We start from the raw sequence: 26,294 nt of genomic DNA on the forward strand, positions 1-26,294 counted from the left end.
TCCAAGTAGGTTATTTTGCTGGTCTAGGTGGTATTCTAACTCAGTGTTTATTTAATATAAATATGATTTCTCATTGGTAGTTACTTTTCTTGTTCCATTCAGAATCTGTGTTGTTAACACAACTTTCAATAATTTTGTTTCTCTTTGTAATATTTCTACTAGATAATATATCATATTGCTTCTTCTCTTTATTATTATTAATTTACTTTAAAATATTTTTTATTAGCAGTGACTTAAAATGGGTTTTCAAAACTAAGTTTTCACAAGTATATTTTCACAACCATGTGTGTATGTGTAACTCACTACACCCACCACCAAAGTTCACAAAGTATAAGACAGTTTTTTGCAAGATCATTTGGTTACCCATATTTCACATATGAGAGAAAACATCTGGTAGTTGTTTCCTTTCTTCTTTATAAAGAGGAGTGCATTACTTTATTTCCCTACTTTTCATCTATTTTTCACGATTAATGACTGTTCTTGAATATTTTAGTATTAATAAAAATAGGGTAATGCATATTTATGGTAAAATTGAACTTTAGTTTTTATTTTATGGTATATTTGCAATAAATTAAGAAGTTTATTGACTTAGTCTCTAAGGGTATAAATTCATTAAGTTGGACCAAGTGTATGTCCTGCAGCTTGTCATCCAAAACACCTGCCTTGCAGCAGAAACAATATTAGCTCTTTGTATATAGAATATTTTTTAAAACTTCACTTAAAAAGGGTTATACAAAAGAAATTAATTGATTTAGATGCTCATATTTTCAAAAGGTGAAACATATATGCTGAGATCAAATTAATGTTATAATAATTTTATGTAATTAGGTTAGTTTTAGTTAATATTATTTATTAAGATTACTGTTGTCAAGCTTTTGTTGACTATCTGAAAAACCTAAGCAAAGATCATTGTGCTGTACATAAAGGAGAACAGAGGCTTCAGTTTTCAACACACTAATGAAAGCCAAAGCTATCATTGCTTGTAGCAAAATGTTGGTAAAATATATGTTGTCATCTTTCAACTATTTCAGTTATTAGTTTCAGTTTCAATACTATGATTTTTTATCTTCTAGTTATATGACATGACTATATAAATGGGATTTTATTTTTAGGGAAATATTATTGCTATACTGCCTGAAAAGGGAGGATACTTGAGATATTGTCAAAATTTTCTTTTTTTATATCTTTATTTATTATTGGATATAGACAGAGAGAAATGGAGAAGGGAGGGGGAGATAGAGAGGGAGAGAGACAAAGACACACCTGCAGCCCTGCTTCACCACTTGCAAAGTTTCCCCCCTGCAGGTTAGGACTGGGGGCTTGAACCTAGGTCCTTGTGCACTTTATTTTTTTATTTTTTATTTTTTTCTAGGTTTAGCCTGATGTAAAGTTTCGGTCCTTGTGCACTTTAATGTGTGCGCTCAACCAGGTGTACCACCGCCTGGCTCCTCAAAAATTTCCTTATTAGAAACATTCCTTTCTAAGATTAGAATTATAGTTCTATTTGTGGTATAACAGTAAGTAATTAGTGTAAATGTCAATAGCAATGTTTTACTGTCTTGTTTTAATCTATGTTGTAATGCTCTCCTTTCAAAATTTATTCTATTCACCTTAGTTTAAAGTCAGTTAATGGAACCTCACTGAATAGGGTGTTATATGTGGAGAATTTTAATTTCTTTCTAAAATAAATACAGTTTATATAAGTTATATTACAAAAATAATAAACTGAAGTAAAATATGTTGGACATGTCTTTTAAAAATTTTTTTAAATCTTTATTTATTGGATAGAGACAGCCAGAAATCAAGAGGGAAGGGGCTGATAGGGAGAGAGACAGAGAGACACCTGCAGCACTGCTTCACCATTTGCAAAGCTTTCCCCCTGCAGGTGGGGACCGGGGACTCGAACCCAGGATTTTTTTTTTTTTTTGCCTCCAAGTTTACTACTAGGGCTTGGTGCCTACACTACGAATCCACTGCTCCTGTGACCAAATTTTTTTTTAATTTCTCTCTTTCTTTCTCTTCTTTTTCTTCTTCTCCTTCTCCTTCTTTTGATAGGACAGAGAGAAATTGAGGGAAGGGGGAGGTATAGAGGGAGAGAGAATGACACCTGCAGACCTGCTTCACCCCTTGTAAGGTGATCCCCCTGCTGGTGGGGAGCCCCAGGCTCCAACTGGGATCCTTGCGTGGGTCCTTGCACTTCATACTATGTGCACTTAACCTGGTGCCCCACTGCCCCAAACCCCATCTTCTTTTTTTGTTGTTGTTGCATAAACCCATTCCACATTCTTGGATTTTTTTTTTTTTACCCTTTTGAGGGTTTTGTTGAGTGCTCACATGCATAACTCTTAGGAAGTGAACAGTTTATCTTGATAAGTCCAGGATGTAATTCTGACAATTAATGACATTCTTTCCTAGATCTGCTATAACACATTACCACAAATTTGTGGCTTCAAACATTAGTAAGTAAGATCTTCTGTTTTTAGGAGTAGAACAGAAGTATTTCATGTAACTCCCCAAACAGACAATGTTTTTCTCATTATTATCTATTTGTACTCTCAATGGACCACAGATCTCAATGGTGCCTCAGTTGATACCTTATTTCAGTAAGTACTTACTATTTTACCAGAAGATGGAAAAATTGCAAACTGTTCAGAAAACAAAATCAAGTCACAAAACCTGTCTGTGGAACACATAAAGATATTTTAAATTGACTAAAATAACTTTAGTTTCCTATGCTAACTTGAAAAAACTGACTGAATAATGAGGTAATATAGCCAAAAGAATTGAAAACAGTTTCAAAGATATTTTTAACTACTGATTATTTCTTTTAAAATATTGTTTATTTTAATGAGAGAGAGAAAGAGAGGCGGGAGAGGGAGATACAGAGAGAAAGTCACAGACAGAAGGAACAGAGTACTACTCAGTTATCGCTTATGGTGGAGCTGGGGATTGAACCTGGGCTCTTCAGGCATGAAAGTTTTTTGCATAACTATTATGTTGTCTCCCTAGCCTCCCAAAGAGATATTTTCGCACCAATGCTCATAGCAGCACAAGTCACAATAGATAGGAAGAGGTAACAATCAAAATGTTCGTGGACAAAGGGTAAACAAAATTAAATATATACATATATCAGTATATATATGTATGTGTTTGTTTATAATATTCAGCTTTAAAAAGGAAGGAAATACAGTAACATGCTACTTCAAGTATAAATAATGGGGACATTCAACTAGGTAAATATCACTTATGTGATGCCACTTAAGTATCTAAAATAGTGAGATTCATAGAAACAAAGTAAACTGGTGGCTAGGAGGACGAGGTATGGTGGTGGAAAAGGAGAGTTGTTCTCTAATAGGTATAGCGGTTCACGTATACATAATGAAAAATCCCGGAGATCTGTTTCATAATAACTGTGCCTTTATAATGGCAGAAATGCTAACTTTTGTTATGGATTTCAAACAGAATGGAAATGGAAAATTATATTTCAGAGTTAAATATCGGCATTTTTTTTCCAAGATGAAAACTATCAGTAAACTCACACTAGGCACTTGACTGGTTTTAAATCTACAAATAAATTTGCTTTAAATACACAGTGGAGCCTACATTTTGGCCACATGGTGTCGCTGTCTACCACAGAGTGTTATCTAGGAAGAAAAATACCCAGGTCTCCATTATTCCAGAGAAGCAGGACAGTAAGAGAAGCAGCAGGACTTAAGCAGAGGGTAAGATTTTAAATTGTGCAGGTCATGATTTTCTAATTTGATCAACTCACTGAAGATTGGTAATGGTGTCTTCTATGAGAAAGGACCGGGAGGTCGGGCATCTGCTGTTGTTGCTTCTGCTCCTGGCTTTCTGGGAGGCAGGGAGCGGCCAGGTCCACTACTCGGTCCCGGAGGAGGCCAAACACGGCACCTTCGTGGGCCGCATCGCCCAGGACCTGGGGCTGGAGCTGGCGGAGCTGGTGCCGCGCCGGTTCCGGGTGGCGTCCAAAGAGCGCGGGGACCTTCTGGAGGTGAATCTGCAGAATGGCATTTTGTTTGTGAATTCTCGGATCGACCGGGAGGAGCTGTGCGGGCGGAGCTTGGAGTGCAGCGTGCACCTGGAGGTGATCGTGGACAGGCCGCTGCAGGTTTTCCATGTGGAGGTGGAGGTGAGGGACATCAATGACAATACGCCAATATTTCCGATGACAATAAAGACTATTTGGTTTCACGAATCTAGATTGCTTGATTCGCGGTTTCCTCTAGAGGGAGCGTCGGATGCAGATATTGGAGCAAATGCTCTTCTCTCCTACAAGCTCAGCTCCAGTGAGTTTTTCTTTTTAGATGTACAGACAAGTGATGAACTGAGTCAGTCTTTGTCTCTTGTGCTGAAGAAATCTCTGGATAGAGAGGACACTGACCAGGTCGATTTGTTACTTGTGGCTACTGATGGGGGCAAACCCGAGCTCACAGGCTCTGTTCAATTGCTTATTAAGGTATTGGATGTGAATGACAATGAACCTGTTTTTGACCAACCAGTTTACAAAGTACAGTTGGTGGAGAACTCTGCAAATGAAACGTTAGTGATAAAATTAAATGCTTCTGATGCAGATGAAGGATCAAACAGTGAAATTTTGTATTCATTTGGCAGTGATGTGCTCTCTACTATACAGACCAAGTTTAAAATAGACCGTAACTCAGGGGAAATCAGAACGAAGGGGCAATTAGATTATGAAGAAATGAAAAGTTATGAGATTCAAGTCACTGCATCTGACAACGGAAGTCCATCAATGTCAGGGCACTGTAAAATTTCGGTAAAACTTCTTGACGTTAATGATAACAGACCAAAAGTCTTAATAACATCTCTTTCACTTCCGATCCAAGAGGACGCTCCGCTGGGCACCGTGATCGCCCTGATCAGCGTGTCCGACCGAGACTCAGGAGCCAACGGACAGGTGACCTGCTCCCTGTCGCCGCACGCGCCCTTCAAGCTGGTGTCCACCTTCAAGAATTACTACTCGCTGGTGCTGGACGGCGCCCTGGACCGCGAGAGCGTGGAGCGCTACGCCGTGGTGGTGACGGCGCGCGACGGCGGGGCGCCCGCGCTGTCGGCCACGGCGAGCGTGCGCGTGGAGGTGGCGGACGTGAACGACAACGCGCCGGCCTTCGCGCAGGCCGAGCACACGGTGTTCGTGAGGGAGAACAACGCGCCCGGCTGCCACATCTTCACGGTGTCAGCGCGCGACGCGGACGCGGGGGAGAACGCGCGCGTGTCGTACTCGCTGGTGGAGCGGCGCGTGGGCGAGCGCGCGCTGTCGAGCTACGTGTCGGTGCACGCGGAGAGCGGGCGCGTGCACGCGCTGCAGCCGCTGGACCGCGAGGAGCTGGAGCTGCTGACGGTGCAGGTGAGCGCGCGCGACGGGGGCGCGCCGCCGCTGGGCAGCAACGTGACGCTGCAGGTGTTCGTGCTGGACGAGAACGACAACGCGCCCGCGCTGCTGGCGGCCGGCGGCGGCCTCGGCGGCGGCGGCGGCGGCCCGGGCGCGCTCAGCCCCAGCTCGCTGGTGGCGCGCGGCCTGGGCGCCGGCCAGGTGGTGGCCAAGGTGCGCGCGGTGGACGCCGACTCGGGCTACAACGCCTGGCTGTCGTACGAGCTGGCGCCCGAGGCGGGCGCGGCGCGCAGCCCGTTCCGCGTGGGGCTCTACACGGGCGAGGTGAGCACGGCGCGCGCCCTGGACGAGGCGGACGCGGCGCGCCAGCGCCTGCTGGTGCTGGTCAGGGACCACGGCGAGCCGGCGCTCACGGCCACCGCCACGCTGCTGCTGTCGCTGGTGGACGGCGGCCAGGCGCCCAAGGCGTCGTCGCGGGCCGCGGCGGAGGGCGCGGCGGGCGCGCGGGCGGCGCTGGTGGACGTGAACGTCTACCTGATCGTGGCCATCTGCGCCGTGTCCAGCCTGCTGGTGCTCACGCTGCTGCTGTACGCGGCGCTGCGCTGCTCGGCGCCGCCCAGCCAGGGCGCGTGCGCGGCGGGCAAGCCGGTGCTGGTGTGCTCCAGCGCGGTGGGCAGCTGGTCCTACTCGCAGCAGAGGAGGCAGAGGGTGTGCTCGGGGGAGGGGCCGCCCAAGGCCGACCTCATGGCCTTCAGCCCCAGTCTACCTCCAGGTCCCAGCTCTGCAGATTCCGTGAGTCTCACAAATCTTATTCACACTATCTTATTCTTGCCTTTAACAATTTATAAATGTCTCTATTTTCTCTTTATTTTAAATTACGTCTTTTTACTTAATTGTTGTTGTATCTCTTTAGATATACTTTTTTTATTGCTACTAACTAGTTCATTTACATAAAATTCCAGCTATGCTTAGAATTCGCTTAACTTTTTAATACTCCATTTACAATAGTGTTTACTTCGTAACACACATTCCATTTATAGGGCTTACCATATTGGAGATAGTATGTAAGTTTTCTTTGCATGATAGTCTTCGTAAGATTTATTATAGTAAGCATAGCCTTCTATATTTGGAAGTATTGTGAAAGATAATTGCAAAACGTACATCGCAGTTATTTATTTTCAAAGTTTCATAGTATCGTTATATAGAACTGTTTTATCATTAATTTGTGCTATGTTCTTGCAAATTAATTATTTTGATGTTTTCATTAGGCCAATCTAATTTTATTTTAAAGAATTGTCTATTACTTTATTTTGTATAAGTGAAGGGGACGAGCTTGGACCACTGCTTGACTCTGGGCTGTGTGTACTGGGAACTGAAAATAGGTCTATGTCTCCTGTCATGAAAGTCTTAAGTTCTGACACTGAGATATGTCACTGGCCCGTCTAGTTATTTTTTCTGTAATAGCTGTGCAATGACTTTTTCTTTAAATTGAGCTCCATAGTTGGCCTTGGTATAATTGTGATAAACCTGATATTGCTGGTTAGCTAATAATGCTAATTTTAGGGTCTTCATTCACTTCTGAAATAAAAAAATTGGATTGTAAATTGTTATCAATATCAAGACACTTAATTTGTCAGCTTGAATGTTTATTGGTTATCCAAATCTCCTTCTATCTTTAAATATAATATTCAAATTACTTTTGCTTCCTTCACCTAGTATATCTCAGTGGTTATGCTACTTAGGAGGTCCTTGATTTTCTTCCAGATTTATCGAGTCCTATTTCACAGCTGTGTTATTTTCTCATACTGTCACATGCTTCATAAAACGATGATGGTTCCTACATCACTATTTTCAATTTATGAATTTTATATTGTTGAGAAGTAATAGTGAACTCTCAGTTGGGAAAATCTTTTTTTATAAAAACTTTTCTTAATTCACTGGTAGTTTTTTCAAAAAATATATTTGATAGGTCATAGAGAAACTGAGAGGAAAGGGGGGAGAGAGAGAGAGAGACAGATAGATACCTGTAGCACTGCCTCACTAGTTGTTAAGCTTTCTCCCTGCAGTTGGGGACTGGGGGATTGAACCTTGCCCCCTGTGCGTTGTAACATGTGCACTCAACTGGTTGCACCACTGTCCATGTAATCTTAATGTTTTTCATTTAGACAGTTTTAAATTTATGATTGTATTTTATTTTGGGCATGGAAAATAATGCAATGAAGTGTATTGTCTAATAATGGAAATGCACATTAAATATTATTGTAATAACATACATTATATTGCTGTGTGATCACATCTCAGTAATTTTAATATCCTGCACTACCTAGACTTAGAGCATTCAACAAAAACTTACTCAAAAAGATAAGGTGGTGGACCTGGGTGGTGGAGCACCTGGTTGAATGCACATGTTATAGTTCTCAAGGATGTGGGATCTAACCCTGCTCCCCGCCTGCAGAGGGAAAGCTTCAGGAGTGATGAAGCTTCAGGTGTCTCACTGTCTCTCTCCCTCTCTACCACCCCTTTCCCTCTCAATTTCTGAGTGTGTTTATCCAATAAGTAAATACAGATTAAAAAAAAAAAAAGCTAATGTCACAGCATAGATGACACCAGGGTTGTGTTTAAAAAAATATAATAGAAGATAAGGTGGGATATGAACAAATTAGATGTACAGTTAAGGACTTTAAATATTGTATAGAGGAGTGACATGCTACAGTGTTCATGCTAATATTAACAAAATGTGAATTCTAAAGTTCTGTTTGGCAAATTATTATTTTTCTTCAATATGTTGACATTTTAATAAATCCTAGATGTTACCAGCATGTATGGGTGAAAATAATAAGCAGAGCCTTAATGGATATATTTGGAAACACCTTCAATAGAGTCTTATTTGATAACTTCAATGTGAATAAAACACTATGAAGGAAATTAAGAGGATGACCATAAGAAAAGATAAAGTCATTTAGGAGAAACCAAAGTAGTATAGCAGTGAAAAATAATGGTAGACATTACACTGGGATTGTCAGTGATAATATACACTAAAATGTCATAAATTATTCATAAAACAAAAAGGATTTCATTATTATTATTATTATACCAGGGTACTTTGCAGCTCTGGCTTATGGTGGTGTGGGGGATTGAACCTGGGACTTTGGAACCTTAGACATGAGACTCTGTTTGCATAACCATTATGCTATCTACCCTCTGCCCAAAAGAATGAATGAACTTCAGTACTGCCTAAGATTTAAAAAGTTTAGATAAAATTTGTTGTTTTAAAATTACATTTTTTTTCGGGCAGGACAGTGGCACACTGGGTCAAGCACACATAGTATGAAGCTTAAGGACATGTGCAAGGATCCCAGTTTGAGCCCCTGGCTCCCTACCTGCAAAAAAAGGGGTTGCTTCATAAGTGGTTAAGCAGGTCTGCAGGTGTCTGTCTTCCTCTCTTCCTCCTTGTATTCCCACCCCTCTTAATTCCTTTATGTTCTATCCAGAAAATCCCCAAAATGGCCACAGTAGCAGTCTTTTTGTAGTGCAGGCACCGAGCCCCAGAGATAACCCTGGAGGCAAAAATAAATAAAATAAAATATACATTTTCTCCTAGAGCAAAATGTTATTGCATGCCTTGTGTGATAAATACATATCCATGTTCTTTTCTCTACATGTAAGATATTTTCACTTCTAGCCCCCAACTCTGGTTCATATCAAATCTAAATTTACTAAACTAATAATAGTATTTAAAATATTAGAAGGGAAAATTCTCCAACATGAACAGTAGGATACTTTACTCAGCTCTATAGTATAAAATTACCCAGATGGAATGAACCTACTCTACGTACTACAAACACAAGTTTCACTATTAAAGAAAATTAGAAAAATTTTAACATGAAATAAGGACAATAGCTCAGTTTTGTGAATTCAGTTCTTAACTTACCCATGGAGGCCGCATGATGTCGCTGTCTACCATGAAGTCAGATCTAGCTTTTCAAAAAACATTCTTCCTATTTACTCCATTTTTACTCAAGTGCTGAGTGATGGCGGGCACAGAACTGGATTAACAGACTGGAGAGCATACACAATTTCATTTAAATTCCAAGAAAACATCTTCTGATGAAAATAAAACAAGTATTTGACATGGTTATTAACACCGAAGACCGACTGGAATTGCGTTTTCTGCTGCTGTTGCTTCTTCTCCTGGCTTTCTGGGAGGCAGGGAGCGGCCAGGTCCACTACTCGGTCCCGGAGGAGGCCAAACACGGCACCTTCGTGGGCCGCATCGCCCAGGACCTGGGGCTGGAGCTGGCGGAGCTGGTGCCGCGCCGGTTCCGGGTGGCGTCCAAAGAGCGCGGGGACCTTCTGGAGGTGAATCTGCAGAATGGCATTTTGTTTGTGAATTCTCGGATCGACCGGGAGGAGCTGTGCGGGCGGAGCTTGGAGTGCAGCCTGCACCTGGAGGTGATCGTGGACAGGCCGCTGCAGGTTTTCCATGTGGAGGTGGAGGTGAGGGACATCAATGACAATACGCCAGTGTTCCCGGGAACACAGAGGACTCTTTCTTTGGCAGAATCCATACCTCTGGACTCTCGCTGTCCACTAGAGGGAGCCACTGATGCAGATATTGGGGAGAATGCTCTGCTCACCTACAAACTGAGCCCCAATGAATATTTCTCACTGGAAAATCCATCTGATGACAAGCGAGCAAAGCGTCTTGGGCTAATATTAAGTAAACCTCTAGACAGGGAAGAATCTCCAGAACTTCATTTAGTGCTCACGGCCACGGATGGTGGCAAACCCCAACTGACTGGCACTGTTCAGCTACTTGTCAAAGTGCTGGACGCAAATGACAACGCCCCAATATTTGACAGAGCACTTTATTCGGTGAAATTACCAGAAAATGTGGCTAATGGAACACTGGTAATTAAACTTAATGCATCAGACTTAGATGAGGGCTCGAATGCAGACATTGTTTATTCTTTCTCAGCTGATGTTTCTCCAAATGTGAAATCGAAATTCTACATAAATTTAGAAACTGGAGAAATTAGGGTAAGAGAATATATGGATTTTGAAGAGAGCAAGTCGTATGAAATTCTGGTGGAGGGAATTGACAACGGACACTTTCCCCTCGCTGGACATTGTACAGTTATAGTCGAACTTGGAGATATCAATGATAATCACCCAGTGATGGAATTCAAGTCCATGGCTCTTCCCATCAGGGAGGACGCTCCGCTGGGCACCGTGATCGCCCTGATCAGCGTGTCCGACCGAGACTCAGGAGCCAACGGACAGGTGACCTGCTCCCTGTCGCCGCACGCGCCCTTCAAGCTGGTGTCCACCTTCAAGAATTACTACTCGCTGGTGCTGGACGGCGCCCTGGACCGCGAGAGCGTGGAGCGCTACGCCGTGGTGGTGACGGCGCGCGACGGCGGGGCGCCCGCGCTGTCGGCCACGGCGAGCGTGCGCGTGGAGGTGGCGGACGTGAACGACAACGCGCCGGCCTTCGCGCAGGCCGAGCACACGGTGTTCGTGAGGGAGAACAACGCGCCCGGCTGCCACATCTTCACGGTGTCGGCGCGCGACGCGGACGCGGGGGAGAACGCGCGCGTGTCGTACTCGCTGGTGGAGCGGCGCGTGGGCGAGCGCGCGCTGTCGAGCTACGTGTCGGTGCACGCGGAGAGCGGGCGCGTGCACGCGCTGCAGCCGCTGGACCGCGAGGAGCTGGAGCTGCTGACGGTGCAGGTGAGCGCGCGCGACGGGGGCGCGCCGCCGCTGGGCAGCAACGTGACGCTGCAGGTGTTCGTGCTGGACGAGAACGACAACGCGCCCGCGCTGCTGGCGGCCGGCGGCGGCCTCGGCGGCGGCGGCGGCCCGGGCGCGCTCAGCCCCAGCTCGCTGGTGGCGCGCGGCCTGGGCGCCGGCCAGGTGGTGGCCAAGGTGCGCGCGGTGGACGCCGACTCGGGCTACAACGCCTGGCTGTCGTACGAGCTGGCGCCCGAGGCGGGCGCGGCGCGCAGCCCGTTCCGCGTGGGGCTCTACACGGGCGAGGTGAGCACGGCGCGCGCCCTGGACGAGGCGGACGCGGCGCGCCAGCGCCTGCTGGTGCTGGTCAGGGACCACGGCGAGCCGGCGCTCACGGCCACCGCCACGCTGCTGCTGTCGCTGGTGGACGGCGGCCAGGCGCCCAAGGCGTCGTCGCGGGCCGCGGCGGAGGGCGCGGCGGGCGCGCGGGCGGCGCTGGTGGACGTGAACGTCTACCTGATCGTGGCCATCTGCGCCGTGTCCAGCCTGCTGGTGCTCACGCTGCTGCTGTACGCGGCGCTGCGCTGCTCGGCGCCGCCCAGCCAGGGCGCGTGCGCGGCGGGCAAGCCGGTGCTGGTGTGCTCCAGCGCGGTGGGCAGCTGGTCCTACTCGCAGCAGAGGAGGCAGAGGGTGTGCTCGGGGGAGGGGCCGCCCAAGGCCGACCTCATGGCCTTCAGCCCCAGTCTACCTCCAGGTCCTGGCTCAGCTGAAGAAAGACTACCTTCAGATGGAGATCATTTTTTAAAGGTAAGTTGTTTTTTTTTTTGCCTGTGTAATTTATTTTAAGTACTTTATGCTAATTCTTTGTATTTTTAATACTGATTTTAAGCCCATATCTGGCTTTATTTTATATAATTACCCTATTATATATGAAATAGATTTTAATTTTTTCTATTTTACATTTTATCATTTCGATACTTAAATCTCTCTAGTAATTTCTGGACATCTTGGACAACTTATAAAGAGACTTTACAGTACTTGTAAATATTTTTCTAAAATAGGGTTCGACGGTGCCCCACCTGGTTGAGTACACGTTACAATGTTCAAGGACTGGGGTTAGAGACCCCAGTTCCTCCTGCAGGGTGATACCTTTTTCAGTGGTGAAGCTGTGTTGCAGCTGGTTCTCTCTCTCTCCCTCTCCCCCTCTCTTTACCAGAGCACTGCTCAGCTGTTGCTTTTGGTGGGACAGGGACTGAACCTGGGACTTTGATTTCTCAGGCATGAGAGTCTCTTTGCATAGCCATCATGCTATCTCCCCTGCCATGTGTCTCTATCATCCTCTTCCCTCTCGTTTTCAGACTGTCTCTATCCAATAAATAAATATAATAAAATAATAAAATGTTTTCCTGATAAAAGATAATATAGTGGAATTTAATTTTAAGAATGTAATTTTATAATATACATTTCCAATTTACAGTATGTTGATCTATCAGATCAGGTCTGTAGAATTGTATTATATACCTGGATTTAAAAATGTTTAGTATGACAGAGGAAAACTGAGAGGAGAAAGAGAGCTAGAAAGGGAGAAAGTTAAATCTGCGATAGTGCTTACCCACTCATGAACCTTAGCCCTGTGCAAGTGGGTACTGGGTTTTGTACCTTTGAATATGGTAACATGTGTACTCAACCAGGTGTCCTACTACCTGGCCCAGTATCTGGACATTTTATAAATTATCATTTGAGTCTGGAATTAATTTGCATTTATTTATGCAGCTGTTAATAATTTAGTCTCATCTTCCCTTCTATTTGAAAGCTGTCGTTATTGATCTTTTAATGTCAGGATCTCCAAAAGTATATATCACACTAAGTTATTACAATACATGGCATCGCTTGAGAAGAAATGCAACATACTCTCAATAGTAAAATAATCTATTGAGATAAAAAAAAACTCATGCTTGTAGAGTCCATAGAGTTTTAAATTATTGAGAAAAGAACCCCACACAATTTTAATCTTTAAAATCTCAACATTTAAACATTGAATGATCTTGCGGATGGTGAGGTGCATAATGTGTTGGACTCTGAAGCATGCATTAGGCCATCAGTTCTATCCATGGCACAGCACATGCTGGAGTGATACTCTGGTTCTCTCTTTTACTCTGTACCTCTCATAAATCAATAAAAGAATAACACTGATAGGTGGTCATGTGGTGCAACATTACATCATACATGTTGAGAGTGCTTTTATTTAATATACTAAGCACGTTGCTTAGTCATCCTCACACTGTCAGTATCCCCTAACCCTAACCCCTAACCCTAACCCCCTAACCTTAACCCCATAACCCTAACCCGTTGCACAAGGACCGTCAAAAGGAGCCCAGTTCGAGCCCCCAGCTCCCCACCTTCAGGGGGGCCGCCTCACGAGTGGTTGAGCAGGTCTGTAGGTGCCTATCTTTCTCTCCCCCTCTGTTTTCCCCTCCTCTCTCCATTTCTCTCTGGCCTATCAAACAACAATAATAACCACAACGAGAAAACAAGGGCAACAAAAGGGAAAAAAACAGAGCCCAGGAGCAGTTTATTCATGGTGCAGGCAACCAAGCCCTAGTGATAACCCTAGAAACAAACAAACAAAAAAAGTTTTTGGTTTTTTTCTCTCAAAATGTATGTGTTGGTATTGAATCACTACATTTGCACTGGAAACTTCTGTGCTGAATAATTAGAACACTAACCTTGACAAATGTTACACTTGGAAAGGAAGCTGTTTTTCTTTTTTCAAGCAAAGGAAGATGTCTTTGAGAGAAAATGAATCATAGATATACCTTCCACCAAGTGGTCATAACTTCAGCTATTCCACAAATAAGCCAGAACATAAATTTCCATTTGGAATCTGGTTTTAAAGGAACTAAGCAATTTGTTAGGGAAATATTCTGTTTCATAACAGCATAGTCTTACAGGAAACATACTAGCCCCTCAGTGTTGATAACTATCAATAAAGATTTCCTTGGAATCTGAAAGCTTTGAAAATAACGTCTGCCCCAATAAAATGATATAAATAAGATGACTTAAAATCATATAAATAATATAAAAGCATAAAAATAAATAGATAAGATAGATAAAGTGATCAAAAGGACTTCAACAGATGAGGAAGAAACTCTTTCTTGGGAGAAGTGATTGCACCTATCAGAGATAAACACAACCTTTTTGAAAGTTGCTTGCAGAAAGTATTAATGTTCAGGATGACTTAACTCTTAAGTTTGGTCACTATGTTTCTACTATATGTGAATGATAAACTTCTGAAACAATATTCAGGTGTGTCTAGATCTACAGGAGTTGCAATACACTGTTGTGTAATCTCTTACTATTTTCTAAAACTACTCATTTATGTTTTTTATTTATTATATTGCTTAAGGTGTTATTTAAATGAAAGCAGACATTTTCTACTGATATGTTCTCCACATGTTAGTTCAACTTTCTAAACTTAGTTGTTGTTGTTGTTGTTTTTACTATTACCATTGTTTGCTAATAATCATTATGGAGTCTAGTTTGTTATGAATTCCCTGGGACATTTCACTCTTAACTGTCACGAAATGTATAGGATTACAATGACTTATCAAAGGCATGTGACTAATATGAAGTCCACATTTTAAGCTTTTGATTTTGTCCTTCATTTACAAAGTATCTTACAAAGTTAGTGAAATTGCTAACTGGAACATGGTATTTGTCTTTACTTGCCAGCTCCACATTTTCCGAAAGTATTCTCTGCTCCCTCCTTTAATTTTTTTCTATTTATGGGAGGGTTTAGTGGATTTCTAAAATATTTTAAGTGCATACATAAATTTATAAGTTAGTACAATAGAATTAGAAATTGATATTAGGTGGCTGGGAGGTGAAGCACCCATCTGAGTGCACACATTATTATGTGTAAGGACGGTCCTCACTTACAGGGGTGATGCTTCATCAGCAGTGAAGCAGGTCTGCAAGTGTCTATCTTTTTCTCTATATAGCTCCTCCCCTCTCAATTTCTCTCTGTCCTATCAAACAAAATAGAATTAAAGAAAAAAATCAATAAAATGCCTGCCAGGACCAGTGGATTCAAAGTGCCAGCACTGAATTCCTTGTGGCTATTAAAAAAAAAAAAAGATGGGCTGAAGGTAGATAGCATAATGGTTATGTAAAATGACTTTCATGCCTGAGGCTCTAAAGTCCCAGGTTCAATCCCTGGCACCACCAGAAGCTAGAGCTGAGCAGTGCTCTGGTAAAAAAAATAAAAAAAAAAGATACTGGGAGTCAGGTGGTTAAGTTGTGCAGCAGGTTAAGTATAGGTGGCGCAAAGTGCAAGGACCAGCATTAAGGATCCCGGTTTGAGCCCCTGGCTCTCCACTTGCAGAGGAGTCGCTTCACAAGCGGTGAAGCAGGTCTGCAGGTGTCTGTCTTTCTCTCCCCCTCACTGTTTTTTCCTCCTCTCTCCATTTCTCTGTCCTATTCAACAACAATGACAACAATAACTACAACAATAAAAAAACAAGGGCAACAAAAGGGAATAAATATTTTTAAAATGATGCTAACAAATACAACTAATGTAACTTACCTTGTCTTACTTGAGAAAGTTAATTTAAAACTCATTTGTTTACTAAGGCAATTTTTTGATTCACTGTATCCTAAAAATGAATGACAAAATGAGTTAGTTACAATCCTGGATTTACATTCAATGTGTACACAGGAATAAAAGGCATTTAAGTTAAGTGCTTTCATTAAAAGAAGTCTGAATATAAGTAAAAATTTGAATATTATCTAATCTTCCCTAAAATTTATTCTCTCCTGGATTTTCTTTTTATTTTTTAATATTTACTTATTATTGGATAGAGACAGAGAGGAATTGAGAGGGGACAGGAGGGGGGAGAGAGACACCTGCAGCCCTCCCTGCTCCACCGCTTGTGAAGCTTTCACCTTGCAGGTGTGGACCAGGGGCTTGAACCTGCAGCCTTGTGTACTGCAATGTGTGCGCTTAACCAGGTGCACCACCATCCTCAATTTTCTTCACTCATCTCCTAGTGTTCAGATAAGTCCCACTCATGGAATCTACAGAGATCTTTGGAATATTTCATTGGCCTCTCTTACATATATTGAATAATTAATGAAGTTCAAGTAATTCATTCTTCGCACTGCTTCCCATCTTTCCTAAGACTTCCTCTATGCAGGTGGCAACTGGGGGCTTGAACCCTGCTCCTTGATGTGATAAACATGTGCTATCTACTGAGTGAGCCACCACCCAGATCCTCAGTTAACATTTTTAATGGAATGGTTGGTTGGTGACACTTCTGGTAAAACACATATAATATCATGTATGAGGATCTGGGTTCAAATCCATTGTCTACACTTTTGAGGCGGGAACAGGGGGCTTCACAAGAGTGAAACAGTGGTGCAGGCATCTTTCTTTTTTTCCTGCTCCTCCTCTCTCTGTTTCTGACAAAAAAGAGGAGGAAATGGCTACAGGGAGTGGTGGATTCCTTGTGTAGATACCAAGACCCAGAAATAACCTTGGTTGTGGTCTGGGAGGTGGCGCAGTGGCTAAGGCACTAGACTTTCAAGCATGAGGTCCTGAGTTCAATCCTTGGCAGCACATGTACCAGAGTAATGTCTGATTCTTTCTCTCTCTCCTATCTTTCTCATTAATAAATAAATAAAATCTTTTAAAAAAAGAAATAACCTTGGTAGCAAAACTAAATAAATAACATAACAGGAGCTGGGTGGTGGCACACCTGGTTGAGTGCACATGTTACAATGCACAAGGACCGGGGTTTGAACCCCCAGCCCCCACCTACAGGAAAAAGCTTGGCAAGTGGTGAAACAGTGCTTCAGGTGTCTCCCTCTCTATCTTCTCCTCCTCTCAATTTCTGACTGTTCTGATCCAATAAATTAATAAAGATAATGCAATAAAACAATTTATTTAAAGAATAACATAACATATAAACACTTTAAAATAAAATATAGATTTTAATCCAATGTAGAGATAAAATTTTATATTTTGAACATTTTAGGATATAAAGGTAAACTGAAACATATAAATGGAGTGGAAATTCAGAAATTGAAATATTTATACCTGGTGTGATAAGAGAACATAGAACAACAAATACATAACTCACAAAGTGTTGTGCAGCAAAAAATAAAAAAACAACAACAACAAAACAGAAAATTACAGACCAACTAATTTCTAGCATCTCTAGATAAAGAACAGTTAAGACACCTAACAAGGATGTAATCATAGAATATGTTACATTCTACATTATATTCTAAAACTTAGTAAACATAAGTGGGTATATTTTAAAATGCCAAAATTATGTCTATACATAAACATTTATAAGCATATGTATTAAATATAATAGAAAACCCCTCATTTTTCTATAAAATGTAGACCTCAAAGTTATATGAATTATATTATGGGTCTTATGTCAGATAAAACCCAACCCTAACACATAAGTTAAGATAGGTTTTTAAATTACTGAAATGTATTTGTCTCCACTGTTAAGCATTTAAAAAGTGGATCACACTAATACTTCATAGTTCTAAGAATCTAATTGGATGATCCCATTAAATCAGTACTTGTCATTTGGGAATTATTTACAGTAGATGCCACTACTGTTATTAAAGTACTCAACATTTTACTATAAGTTACTGCATGGCGTGGTTTAGAAAAATTATAACAAATGATTGAATAATATATTTTAATACTATTATAAATATATTGAGGAGCATTGAAGGAAAATACAATGAAAATAGATAGGAAAATGTAAAGGCCCAAGGTAAAGATTTTTAAAAGGTATTTTAATTACTTACACATTTAACCACATGATGTCGCTGTCCACCACACAGTCTTTCGCCACAAAAGAAATACAGCTTGCATTACGTACTCGGATGTTGCCTTTCCTCATCATCTTTAAAATACGAGCTTGGTAAGGCTGTCTTTTAAAATGAAGATCAAAGAACTGAACTTACTTTTTAAATTTTGAGCCGATGTAAAGAAAGACTTAAGATTTGGAAAAAAATTTGCAATGGTGTTTTCCTGGAGAGAAGACCCGGGAGTTCAGAGACTGCTGCTGTTGCTTCTGCTCCCGGCTATTTGGGAGGCAGGGAGCGGCCAGGTCTACTACTCGGTCCCGGAGGAGGCCAAACACGGCACCTTCGTGGGCCGCATCGCCCAGGACCTGGGGCTGGAGCTGGCGGAGCTGGTGCCACGCCGGTTCCGGGTGGCGTCCAAAGAGCGCGGGGACCTTCTGGAGGTGAATCTGCAGAATGGCATTTTGTTTGTGAATTCTCGGATCGACCGGGAGGAGCTGTGCGGGCGGAGCTTGGAGTGCAGCGTGCACCTGGAGGTGATCGTGGACAGGCCGCTGCAGGTTTTCCATGTGGAAGTGGAGGTGAGGGACATCAATGATAACCCGCCGGTTTTTCCAATGGCAGTGAAAAAATTGTTTATTTCTGAATCCCGACCACCTGGTTCTCGAATTCCTCTAGAGGGCGCATCAGATGCAGATATAGCAGTAAATTCACAATTGACTTACAGTCTAAATTCCAATGAATATTTTACTTTGGATGTTAAAAGAAATGATGAGGAGATTAAATCTCTTGGTCTGGTATTGAAAAATATTTTAAATCGAGAGGACACTTCTGAGCATAATTTATTTATAACCGCAGTAGATGGTGGGAAACCAGAACTAACTGGAACTGCTCAATTGAAAATCATTGTTCTAGATGTAAACGACAATGCTCCAGAATTTGAGAGGGCACTTTACAAAGTCAGATTATTTGAAAATGAACCAAATGGTACGTTAGCAGTGATTCTTAACGCCTCTGATTTGGATGAAGGTGTGAATAAGGAATTAGTATATTCCTTCAACACAGACATGGCAGCACATACTCTTTCAAAGTTCCACTTAGACCCGGTTAGTGGATACCTAAGTTTAAAAGGGAACATAGATTATGAAGAAACTAAACTATATGAAATCCAAGTAGAAGCGACAGATAAAGGAAATCCTCCAATGGTAGGTCACTGCACCGTACTAGTGGAAATTTTGGACATTAACGATAACGTACCGGAATTGGATATAAAATCACTAGTGATACCTGTTTTAGAGGACGCTCCGCTGGGCACCGTGATCGCCCTGATCAGCGTGTCCGACCGAGACTCAGGAGCCAACGGACAGGTGACCTGCTCCCTGTCGCCGCACGCGCCCTTCAAGCTGGTGTCCACCTTCAAGAATTACTACTCGCTGGTGCTGGACGGCGCCCTGGACCGCGAGAGCGTGGAGCGCTACGCCGTGGTGGTGACGGCGCGCGACGGCGGGGCGCCCGCGCTGTCGGCCACGGCGAGCGTGCGCGTGGAGGTGGCGGACGTGAACGACAACGCGCCGGCCTTCGCGCAGGCCGAGCACACGGTGTTCGTGAGGGAGAACAACGCGCCCGGCTGCCACATCTTCACGGTGTCGGCGCGCGACGCGGACGCGGGGGAGAACGCGCGCGTGTCGTACTCGCTGGTGGAGCGGCGCGTGGGCGAGCGCGCGCTGTCGAGCTACGTGTCGGTGCACGCGGAGAGCGGGCGCGTGCACGCGCTGCAGCCGCTGGACCGCGAGGAGCTGGAGCTGCTGACGGTGCAGGTGAGCGCGCGCGACGGGGGCGCGCCGCCGCTGGGCAGCAACGTGACGCTGCAGGTGTTCGTGCTGGACGAGAACGACAACGCGCCCGCGCTGCTGGCGGCCGGCGGCGGCCTCGGCGGCGGCGGCGGCCCGGGCGCGCTCAGCCCCAGCTCGCTGGTGGCGCGCGGCCTGGGCGCCGGCCAGGTGGTGGCCAAGGTGCGCGCGGTGGACGCCGACTCGGGCTACAACGCCTGGCTGTCGTACGAGCTGGCGCCCGAGGCGGGCGCGGCGCGCAGCCCGTTCCGCGTGGGGCTCTACACGGGCGAGGTGAGCACGGCGCGCGCCCTGGACGAGGCGGACGCGGCGCGCCAGCGCCTGCTGGTGCTGGTCAGGGACCACGGCGAGCCGGCGCTCACGGCCACCGCCACGCTGCTGCTGTCGCTGGTGGACGGCGGCCAGGCGCCCAAGGCGTCGTCGCGGGCCGCGGCGGAGGGCGCGGCGGGCGCGCGGGCGGCGCTGGTGGACGTGAACGTCTACCTGATCGTGGCCATCTGCGCCGTGTCCAGCCTGCTGGTGCTCACGCTGCTGCTGTACGCGGCGCTGCGCTGCTCGGCGCCGCCCAGCCAGGGCGCGTGCGCGGCGGGCAAGCCGGTGCTGGTGTGCTCCAGCGCGGTGGGCAGCTGGTCCTACTCGCAGCAGAGGAGGCAGAGGGTGTGCTCGGGGGAGGGGCCGCCCAAGGCCGACCTCATGGCCTTCAGCCCCAGTCTACCTCCAGGTCCCAGCTCTGCAGATTCCGTGAGTCTCACAAATCTTATTCACACTATCTTATTCTTGCCTTTAACAATTTATAAATGTCTCTATTTTCTCTTTATTTTAAATTACGTCTTTTTACTTAATTGTTGTTGTATCTCTTTAGATATACTTTTTTATTGCTACTAACTAGCTCATTTACATAAAATTCCAGCTATGGTTACAATTTGCTTACCTTTTTAATACTCCATTTATAATAGTGTTTCCATATTGGAGATAGTGTGTAAGTTTTCTTTGCATGATAGTCTTCGTAAATTTTATTATAGTGAGCATAGCCTTCTTTTTAAACATCTTTTTTATTTTTAATTTTTATTTATTTTCCCTTTTGTTGCCCTTGTTTTATTGTTGTAGTTATTATTGCTATTGATGTCATCGTTGTTGGGTAGGACAGAGAGAAATGGAGAGAGATGGGGAAGTCAGAGAGGAGGAGAGAAAGACACCTGCAGACCTGCTTCACCGCCTGTGAAGCGACTCCCTTGCAGGTGGGGAACTGGAGGCTCGAACCGGGATCCTTACTCTGGTCCTTGCGCTTCGCGCCACATAAGCTTAACCCACTGCACTACCTCCCAACTCCCGAGCATATCCTTCTATAGTTTGGAAGTATTGTGAAAGATAATTGCAAAACGTACATCGCAGTTATTTATTTTCAAAGTTTCATAATATCGTTTTATAGAACTGTTTTATAATTAATTTGTGCTATGTTCTTGCAAATTAATTATTTTAATGTTTTCATTAGGCCAATCTAATTTTATTTTAAAGAGTTGTCTATTATTTTATTTTGTATAAGTGAAGGGGATGAGCCTGGACCACTGCTTGACTCTGGGCTGTGTGTACTGGGAACTGAAAATAGGCCTATGTCTCCTGTCATGAAAGTCTTAAGTTCTGACACTGAGATATGTCACTGGCCCGTCTAGTTATTTTTTCTGTAATAGCTGTGCAATGACTTTTTCTTTAAATTGAGCTCCATAGTTGGCCTTGGTATAATTGTGATAAACCTGATATTGCTGGTTAGCTAATAATTCTAATTTTAGTGTCTTCATTCACTTCTGAAATAAAAAAATTGGATTGTAAATTGTTACGAATATCAAGACATTTAGTTTGTCACTTTGAATGTTTATAGGTTATCCAAATCTCCTTTCTTAAATATAATATTCAAATTACTTTTTTCCTTTTGCTTCCTTATTTAGTATATCTCAGTGGTCATGCTATTTAGGAGATCCTTGATTTTCTTCCAGAAAATATTTATTTATTCCCTTTTGTTGCCTTTGTTGTTTTGTTGTTGGATAGGACAGAGAGAAATGGAGAGAGGAGGGGAGAAAGAGAGGAGGAGAGAAAGACACCTGCAGAAGTGCTTCACCGCTTGTGAAAGGACTCCTCTGCAGGTGGGGAGCCCGGGGCTCTAACTGGGATCCTTATGTGGTTCCTTGTGCTTTGTGCCACCTATGCTTAACTTGCTGCGCAATCGCTCGACTCCCTCATAGTATCACTATATATAACTGTTTTATCATCGATTTCTCCTATGTTCTTGAATATTAATTATTTTAATGTTTTTATTAGGCCAAGTTAGTTTTCTTTTAAAGAGTTGTCTATTTTGCTTTTTCACATTTTATTTTCTTTATTTGATAGAGACAGCCAGAAGTCAAGAGGGAAGGGGGAGATAGAAAGGAAGAAAGACAGAGAGACACTTGCAATCCTGTCTGCTTTTGGTATCAAAGTGATGTTGGCTTCATAGAAGCTGGACGGGAGTATTCCAGTGTCTTCAATCTTCTGGAAGACTTTTAAAAGTAGAGGTATTACCTCTTCCTTGTAGGTTTTGTAGAATTCATTTGTAAAAACCATTTGGTCCAGGACTTTATTCTTGGGAAGGTTTTTGATAACTGTTTCAATTTCATTCGCTGTGATGGGCCTGTTTATATTATCTAGTTCCTCTTTATTTAATTTTGGAAGTTCATAGGTATCTAGGGAATCATCCATTTCCTCCAGGTTCTCCAGCTTGGTGGCATATAGTTGTTGATAGAAGCCTCACATGATATGTTGAAATTATGCAGTGTCTATTTTGATATCTCCTCTTTCATTATGATCCGATTTATTTGGTCTTTCCCTTTTTTGTTTTGTGAGTCTGGCTAAAGGTTTGTCGAATTTGTTCACTCTTTCAAAGAACCAACATTTACTTTCACTGATATTTTGTTTGGTTGTCTTATTTTCAATGTTATTTATTTCTGCCCCAATGTTAGTTTTTTCTGTCCTTCTGGTTGCTTTAGGATTCCTTTGTTCTTCTTCTTCTAGGTCTTTAAGATGTAAAATCAGGCTGTTTATTTGTGCTTTTTCGTTTTTTTTCTTTTTAAAAAATATTTATTCCCTTTTGTTGCCCTTGTTTTATTGTTGTAGTTATTATTGTTGTTGGATAGGACAGAGAGAAATGTAGAGAGGAGGGGAAGATAGATGGGGGAGAGAAAGATAGACACCCGCAGACCTGCTTCACCGCCTGTGAAGCGACTCCCCTGCAGGTGGGGTGTGCTTTTCCTTGTTTCCTAATGTGTGCTTGTATGGCTGTGAACTTCTCTCTCAGTACTGCCTTAGCTGTGTCCCAAATATTTTGATAGCTTGTGTCTTCATTTTCTTTTTTTATATTTATTTATTTTCCCTTTTGTTGCCCTTGCTTTTTTATTGTTGTTGTAGTTATTATTGTTGTTATTTATGTCGCTTTTAGATAGAGCAGAAAGAAATGGAGAGAGGAGGGGAAGACAGAGAGGGGGAAAGATAGACCCCTGCAGACTGGCATCACTGCCTGTGAAGCTACTGCCCTGCAGGTAGGGAGCCGGGATCCTTGAGCTGGTCCTTGAGCTTTGTGCCACCTGCGCTTAACCCGCTGCACTACTGCCAGACTTCCCCATGTCTTCATTTTCATTGAACTCTCAAAACATTTTGACTTCTTTCTTTTTTTCCCCCTTTGACCCAGTAGTTGCTAAATAGTGTGCTATTGAGCTTCCACATTTTGGGACTATTACTAATCTTTTATTGATCGTTAAGTGTTAGTTTAATTTCACTCTAGTCTGAGAAGATGCTTGGGAGGATTTCAATGTTCTCGAATTTGCTGATGCTGTCTTTGTGTCCTAACATATGGTCTATCCTTGAGAATGACCCATGTGGACTTGAGAAGAATGTGTATTCCAGTTTCTTGGGGTGAATGACTCTGAAAATGTCCATTAGTTCTAGTTTATCTATCTCCTCATTTAGCTCCCTCATTTACTTATTGATTATCTGCCTGGATGATCTTTCAAGCTGAGAGAGTGGGGTGTAAAAGTCACCTACTATTACCGTGTTGCTGTTAATAAATTGTTGTAGCTCTTTCAGTAGACGTTTGATGTATTTACATGGCTTCTCACTGGCTGCACAGATGTTAATAATTGCTAAGTCCTCTTTTTAACTTATCCTCTGAGCATTAAGTAATGTCCATCCCTATCTTTTTAAATTTTATTTATTTTAAAGTCTATCATATCAGATATGACTGCCCTTTTTTGTGTGCCATTGTCTTGTATGATAGTTTTCCATCCTTTCACTTTGAGTCTGTGTTTGTCTTGTTGAGTTAGGTGGGTTTCCTGTAGATAGCATATTGTTGGCTTGTGTTTTCTGATCCATCTTCCTACTCTGTGCCTTTTCATAGGTGAATTCAGGCCATTGACATTTATTGATATCAAAGATTGAATATATTTTAACACCATTCTAGTAGAGTTTTGGAGTGTTCTGATATATGGCCTATTTATGGTGGTCTGACTGTTTATAGGAGACCTTTCAGAACTTCTTTCAGGGCAGGCTTGGGGATAGTTGATTCTTTCAATTGTTATTTGTCCAAGAAGGTTTTCATGCCTCCATCTAGTCTGAATGACCGTCTATCAGGATACAGTATTCTTGGTTGAAAGCCTTTCTCATTGGGCACTCGACAGATATCTTGCTATTCTCTTCTGGCCTGTTTGTGTGGAGAAGTCTGCTGCTAATCTTATGGGTCTTCCTCTGTGACTCTGTTGTTTTTCTCTTGTAGCTTTCATGATCATTTCTTTATCTTTATTCATTTCCATTCTAAATAGGATGTGTCTTGGTGTCTTTAGGTCTGGGTTAATTCTGTTTGGGACCCTCTGGGCTTCTTGAACCTTTATGTCTTTTATGTTGTCTAGATTAGAGAAGTTCTCAGCTGTTATGTCCTGAAGAGTGCTTTCTTCCCCTCCCTCTCTTTCTTCCTCTTGTAAGACAATAATGCATATATTATTTCTTTTGAAGTCATCCCATATGTCTCTGTTGTTGTTTTCAGTATCTTGTAGTCTCTTTTTGAGATCTCTTCTTTTTTAGTTGTCTCTAATTTGTCCTCGATCTTGCTAATTCTGTCTTCAGCCTCATTTATTCTATTCTCTCTCCCCTCTACTGTTTTCTGGAGTTAGTCTATTTTGTTACTCTGTTCTAATACTGTATTAGCTTGTTCACCTAGGTGTGTTCTTAGCTCAGCTATTTCAGCTTTCAGCTCTCTGATAACCTTGAGATAATTAGTGTTTTCTTCCAAGTCTCATTTGTTGTTTCTGCATTTCTTTTTTAAATTATTTTTTAAATATTTTAAATATTTATTTATTTATTTCCTTTTGTTGCCCTTTTTGTTTTATTGTTGTAGTTGTTGTTGTTATTGATGTCATTATTGTTGGATAGGACAGAAAGAAATGGAGAGGGGGGGAAGACAGATAGGGGGAGAAAGATAGACACCTGCAGATTTGCTTCACCGCTTGTGAAGAGACTCTCCTGCAGGTAGGGAGCCTGAGGCTCTAACCGGGATCCTTATGCCGGTCCTTGCACTTTGCACCATGTGCGCTTAACCCGCTGCGCTACGACCTGACTCCCTGTTTCTGCATTTCTGATGACAATTCTTTCAAAATCTTTATTCACTCCTGTGATTATTTCCTTAACTAGTGTTTGGATGTTGACATCATTATTTTGTGCTTCACCCTTTTGGGAGCTTTTAGCTGAATAATGATGACATCAATAACAACAACAATAATAACTACAACAATAAAAAAGCAGCAAGGACAACAAAGAGGAATAAATATAAATAAATTAATATACAAGAAGATAAGTTGGGACATGAACAAATTAGATGGACAGTTAAAGACTTTACATATTATATAGAGGAGGGACATGTAGAATGTTCATGCTAATTTTAAGAAAATGTGAAATCTAAAGTTCTGTTTGGGAAACTATTTTTCTTCAATATGTCAACATTTTAACAAAAAAATCCTAGATGTTACCAGCATGTATGTGTGAAAATAACAAGCACAGCCATAATGGGTGCATTTAGAAATGCCTTCAGTAGAGTCTTTTTTTAATTTAAATTTTCCCTTTTGTTGCCCTTGTTGTTTTATTGTTGTGGTTATTATTGTTGTTGTTATTGATGTCGTTGTTATTGATGCCGTTGTTGTTAGGCCAGAGAAATGGAGAGAGGAGGAGGTAGACAGAGAGGGGGAGAGAAAGATAGACACCTGCAGTGCTGCTTCACCGCCTGTGAAACAACTCCCCTGCAGGTGGGGAGCCAAGAGCTCTAACCAGGATCCTTATGCAGGTCCTTCTGCTTCGCACCATGTGTGCTTAACCTGCTGCACTACTGCCCCACTCCCTCAACAGACTCTTATTTGATAATTTTAATGTTAATAAGAACACTATGAAGGAAAGTAAGAGGCTGACCATAAAGAAAAGATAAAGTCATTTAGGAGACACCA

The 26,294-nt window shown here is 42.8% G+C and overlaps 3 protein-coding genes across 3 annotated transcripts in view; all 3 read left to right on the plus strand.

Annotated features, from left to right (window-relative positions):
- The window catches only part of LOC103108622 (protocadherin alpha-1-like), a 209,738-nt gene that overhangs the window by 12,334 nt on the left and 171,110 nt on the right, over positions 1-26,294 (plus strand).
- Positions 3,712-7,034, plus strand: LOC132534887 (protocadherin alpha-2-like). The gene has a single exon (XM_060179565.1). It carries the CDS (start codon positions 3,785-3,787, stop codon positions 6,323-6,325), a length of 2,541 nt encoding a protein of 846 aa, XP_060035548.1. The 5' UTR covers positions 3,712-3,784; the 3' UTR covers positions 6,326-7,034.
- On the plus strand, positions 9,416-11,909 carry LOC132536884 (protocadherin alpha-4-like). The gene is given in 2 exon segments (XM_060186362.1): positions 9,416-11,794; positions 11,796-11,909. Coding segments are annotated over 2 exon segments (2,430 nt in total). The 5' UTR covers positions 9,416-9,478.

This window comes from Erinaceus europaeus, chromosome 2 (genome assembly GCF_950295315.1).
Source record: "Erinaceus europaeus chromosome 2, mEriEur2.1, whole genome shotgun sequence".
NCBI lineage: Eukaryota > Metazoa > Chordata > Mammalia > Eulipotyphla > Erinaceidae > Erinaceus > Erinaceus europaeus.